Source organism: Taurulus bubalis (genome assembly GCF_910589615.1).
Source record: "Taurulus bubalis genome assembly, chromosome: 14".
NCBI lineage: Eukaryota > Metazoa > Chordata > Actinopteri > Perciformes > Cottidae > Taurulus > Taurulus bubalis.
In genome coordinates this window covers 547,501-553,458 of record NC_136602.1, presented here as the reverse complement: position 1 = coordinate 553,458, position 5,958 = coordinate 547,501, and the positions used below count along the sequence as shown (strand labels likewise).

At 41.9% G+C, this 5,958-nt stretch overlaps 2 protein-coding genes across 2 annotated transcripts in view; both read left to right on the top strand.

Annotated features, from left to right (window-relative positions):
* Positions 1–5,958, top strand: part of LOC306746939 (uncharacterized protein) — a 387,486-nt gene that overhangs the window by 289,897 nt on the left and 91,631 nt on the right. The gene's annotated exons all lie outside the window — the stretch shown is intronic.
* Positions 2,909–5,958, top strand: part of LOC306746464 (ectonucleoside triphosphate diphosphohydrolase 6-like) — a gene marked incomplete at its 5' end in the record, with an annotated part of 7,961 nt that continues 4,911 nt past the window's right edge. The window contains 2 exons of the mRNA XM_079229381.1: positions 2,909–2,935; positions 3,028–3,103. Of these exons, the coding sequence (XP_079085507.1) occupies positions 2,909–2,935; positions 3,028–3,103 (103 nt within the window). The remainder of the gene's footprint in view (positions 2,936–3,027; positions 3,104–5,958) is intronic.

Sequence of the window (5,958 nt, the reverse complement as noted above, 5' to 3'; positions counted from 1 at the left end):
GTATGTAACCACACGCACATCACATGTATGTAACCACAAAGACATCACATGTATGTAACCACACGGACATCACATGTATGTAACCACACGGACATCACATGTATGTAACCACACGGACATCACATGTATGTAACCACACAGACATCACATGTATGTAACCACACAGACATCACATGTATGTAGCCACACAGACATCACATGTATGTAGCCACACAGACATTACATGTATGTAACCACACAGACATCACATGTATGTAACCACACGGACATCACATGTATGTAACCACACGGACATCACATGTATGTAGCCACACAGACATCACATGTATGTAACCACACGGACATCACATGTATGTAACCACACAGACATCACATGTATGTAACCACACAGACATCACATGTATGTAACCACACAGACATCACATGTATGTAACCACACAGACATCACATGTATGTAACCACACGGACATCACATGTATGTAACCACACGGACATCACATGTATGTAACCACACGGACATCACATGTATGTAACCACACAGACATCACATGTATGTAACCACACAGACATCACATGTATGTAACCACACAGACATGTATGTAACCACACGAACATCACATGTATGAAACGCACAGACATCACATGTATGTAACCACACAGACATGTATGTAACCACACAGACATCACATGTATGTAGCCACACGGACATCACATATATCTAGCCACACAGACATCACATGTATGTAACCACACGGACATCACATATATCTCACCACACAGACATCACATATATGTAACCACACAGACATCACATGTATGTAACCACACAGACATCACATGTATGTAGCCACACGGACATCACATATATCTAACTACACAGACATCACATATATGTAACCACACAGACATCACATGTATGTAACCACACAGACATCACATGTATGTAGCCACACAGACATCACATGTATGTAGCCACACAGACATTACATGTATGTAACCACACAGACATCACATGTATGTAACCACACGGACATCACATGTATGTAACCACATGGACATCACATGTATGTAACCACACAGACATCACATGTATGTAGCCACACAGACATCACATGTATGTAACCACACGGACATCACATGTATGTAACCACACAGACATCACATGTATGTAACCACACAGACATCACATGTATGTAACCACACGGACATCACATGTATGTAACCACACAGACATCACATGTATGTAACCACACGGACATCACATGTATGTAACCACACAGACATCACATGTATGTAACCACATGGACATCACATGTATGTAACCACACGGACATCACATGTATGTAACCACACGGACATCACATGTATGTAACCACACGGACATCACATGTATGTAACCACACAGACATCACATGTATGTAACCACACAGACATCACATGTATGTAACCACACAGACATGTATGTAACCACACGAACATCACATGTATGAAACGCACAGACATCACATGTATGTAACCACACAGACATGTATGTAACCACACAGACATCACATGTATGTAGCCACACGGACATCACATATATCTAACCACACAGACATCACATGTATGTAACCACACGGACATCACATATATCTAACCACACAGACATCACATATATGTAACCACACAGACATCACATGTATGTAACCACACAGACATCACATGTATGTAGCCACACGGACATCACATATATCTAACCACACAGACATCACATATATGTAACCACACAGACATCACATGTATGTAACCACACAGACATCACATGTATGTAACCACACAGACATCACATGTATGTACCCACACAGACATCACATGTATGTAACCACACAGACATCACATGTATGTAACCACACAGACATCACATGTATGTACCCACACGGACATCACATGTATGTAACCACACAGACATCACATGTATGTAACCACACGGACATCACATGTATGTAACCACACGGACATCACATGTATGTAGCCACATGGACATCACATGTATGTAACCACACAGACATCACATGTATGTAACCACACAGACATCACATGTATGTAACCACACAGACATCACATGTATGTAACCACACAGACATCCCCAATGTGACATGTTCAGGTGTAACAGAAAAGTATGTGAAAAGTGTCCGAAAAACACGTTAAAAGTAAAATGATTAGTACAATTTGCAAAAGAGCAGACAGTTTGGATTAAACTAGAACTTTTAATTTGCTACATATAAACATACAGTATGTACATCACATGTATATATAACATGTTATGCAAATATAATGTCATTTCATGAGTTTAGTTCAAGCTTTTAAACGGACTTCTGTGGTTTCTCTTGATTTCAGCACAAACTCAGCCGTTAGTCAGTTTAATGAAGTATAAAGCTGCCAGGACACAAAATACAACGTGTGTATGAATTTACAAATATATAGTGATAATGTCTCCACATATTATAAACTGTTCAAATACAGCAGAACAATATATATTATTTACATGTAAAGTGATTTTTATTCCAAATGTGCCTCTGAAAATATGAATAATTCATCAAACAATATTAGTGTTGTAGAGACATAAAGGATACACATAAGTAAGTGTATGTTCCCATGAATGAAATGATTATGATCATGACTGTAAAATATAATAAACAGTGTAATAATCCACTTTCTGTCGCTGCTCTGGTAAAACCTCCTGAGAGGTTTGATTCATGTGAGTTTGAGCGGCTCCCTCAGAGCAGTTTCCCTCTGTTTCCATTGTTTATGCTAAGCTAAGCTAACCAGCGGTTACTGTGCAGACAAGAGAGAGGGGTTGATCTGGACAGTGAGGATTTCCTAAAATGTTGAAGTCCCTGACATAAGCACTGAACCCCATTACTAGGATATGAATGACGTGGACACGTTTGAGGCCGTCCGTATCATTTTATGTCATTTCTTGGACCTGGTGGACAGAGGAGATATTTCAATCCGTGCTAAACTCGCTGTGCTTCCCTCTGTGTCCAGGTGAGGGCGCTGTTCACCGAGTCTCCCTTCCTGTCCCGGGACGACAGCGTGTCCATCATGGACGGCACCGATGAAGGTACGAGGTCGTGTGGAAAAACGTTTTACTGCAGATCATCATCGGCCTAGATCCATCCATCCATCCATCCATTATCAGCCGCTTATCCGGGGTCGGGTCGCGGTGGCAGCAGGTTCAGCAGGCCGACCCAGGCTTCCCTCTCACCCGCAACACTTTCCAGCTCATTCTGGGGGATCCCGAGGCGTTCCAAGGCCAGCCGGGAGATATAATCCCTCCAGCGTGTCCTCGGTCTTCCCCGGGGTCTCCTACCAGTCGGCCTAGATCGTATCATGATAATATAATATAGTGACTTAGGTATCATGATAATATAATATAGTGACTGAGGTATCGTAATAATATAATATCGTGACTGAGGTATCGTAATAATATAATATCGTGACTGAGGTATCATGATAATATAATATCGTGACTGAGGTATCGCTGCACAACATTTCCCCTGAAATGTTGTGATGTCTTGAGGAACAGATTTCCCTGAACATGAACCAGCATCAGATGTAAATGAAGTGGTTCCTGGAGGCATTGTGGTTCCACTCGGGATCCTTAAGAGGAACCGGTTAGAGGTCAATGGTCAAGAGTCCATTTGCTAATTCTGACAATTCCACTCAAATGCAACGAAGAAGACGTGTCTGCCGACGTTAGCCCTGAACGAGGTCTCATCCTGAACATGATCCTCATCACTTCATTACATTAGAGACCTCATCTCTTTAATCCCTGAAGCCGCTCACATGGTTCTCCTCCTCGGAGAACCCGCTCTGATTTCCCCAACGGACACCGCCAACATGGAGGATTAAACAATATGGAGGATTATAACGGCCATGAAGCCGGAGACCAAACACACTGCTGATTACCTTCAATACGACAGGCAGAGGGAACCCAGAGGAACATGTTCTACTGTCAGTATACTACAGGCAGAGGGAACCCAGAGGAACATGTTCTACTGTCAGTATACGACAGGCAGAGGGAACCCAGAGGAACATGTTCTACTGTCAGTATACTACAGGCAGTGGCGGGCCGTGCATTTTCTACCTGGGCCTTCTGTGGCGTCTGATATCGTTTACATAAACACGCGCATGACGGGATGCTGCGTCATTAACAGACATGTAGTCCACATGTCTCTCTCGTCATTAACAGACATGTAGTCCACATCAACAAGAACCATCCATGTAGTGATAACAAAACATGACAAAACAATCCAACAAAACCACGGCACCAAAACGCCGCACACACAAGAGAACAAGCCACGATCAGAAGGAAGGATATCAGCAGCTGCTAGCAAGCGCTCGCGAGCAGCCAAACTCCCTGCTGTCCGCTAGCTCGCGCTGCTAGATCGCGCTGCTAGCTCGCGCGGTCTCTCTGCTGTCTCTGTTTGTTGCGCTGTGGAGGTGGTGGGAGAGGCTAGCTCACATTGCTAGAATGTGAGCTAGCAACGCTTGATATTAAAGTCACGCTGGCCCACTGACCAATCACAGTGCATGTTAATGGTGACGTACTTCCAGGCCACCCGCTGGCGCTGCACGTCAAAGAATACACCCAGCATGTCAAACTAAAGATCTGATTGGTTGAAGACTATGATAACGTCCACTCTCCGTGTACTTCAATCTGCAAAGACCAGCTAGAGGCGCTCTTCTTCCATAGAGACATAGAGGTGAAATATGATTGGATAAGAGCTCTCCTTTAAACCAGCTGCATTGAAAGCAGCGCTGCAGGCTGAAGCAGAGCAACAGAGGAAGACAGGAGCTGTGCAATGAGAAAATAAGCTAATAGGGAAAAATACCAATAATACATGTAGTGTATTTGTGAAAAACAATTTTGATATATATTTATATATACACACACACACACACACACATATAACCAAAAGAACCAGAGCAACTTCTTTATTATTATTATTATTACGATATAGATCCAGATGTGAACCCCTCAGCTGCCAGATGTTGTCTTCTGTGCTGCTCTAATACCACTGTAGCTGTGTGTGTGTGTGTGTGTGTGTGTATATATATATATATATATATATATATATATATATATTTTTATGTATTTATATATATGTATGTAGGACCCACATGTAGGTCCTGTGTTGTAAACGCCGGCTCTCTCTCTTCTAATCCAATCCTTTATAAAGTAGTTCATACAAGCAATTATGTCCGTGTGGGATAATGTCCCACTTAATCTTGGGGGTTATTATCTCCGTTCATTCCGGAGGCCGACATGTTTCTCCTCCTCTGACCGGGATCAGCTCGTTACGTCCATAAATGTCTTTTCGTGATTACTGAATTAACTGGTCCCTAATGGACGGTCCTCCTCTCAGGAGTCCGTGGAGATTACCCCAGCCTCCTGGGTGGAGACTTCTTGTTAATGCTAAGTGCCGGTGTTTTAAAGCCCGCGCTCTCTGCGGCCACGCGTGTTTGTTTTGTTTGGAAATAGCTTCTTAGAGGTTGATGTGAAAGCTGCATGATACGGTCCTGTCAGCCTGTAATCATCGTGCAGTCGGCCGGGGTCAGAGGTCGCTGGTAAAAGGCTCTAATGCGAGCGGCTGAGTGGCACACACTAATGTTGTCTTTGAGTTGACCTGAATAAGAGAGAGCTCACAGCATCTTTAGCTTCATGCTGCTTCATCTGCCCTGTCTATTACTATTACTATTATCACTATTATACTATTATCTTTATTATTACTATTATCTTTATTATTACTATTATCTTTATTATTACTATTACTATTACTATTATCTTTATTATTATTATTATTATCTTTATTATTACTATTACTATTATCTTTACTATTACTATTATCTTTACTATTACTATTATCTTTATTATTACTATTATCTTTATTATTACTATTACTATTATCTTTA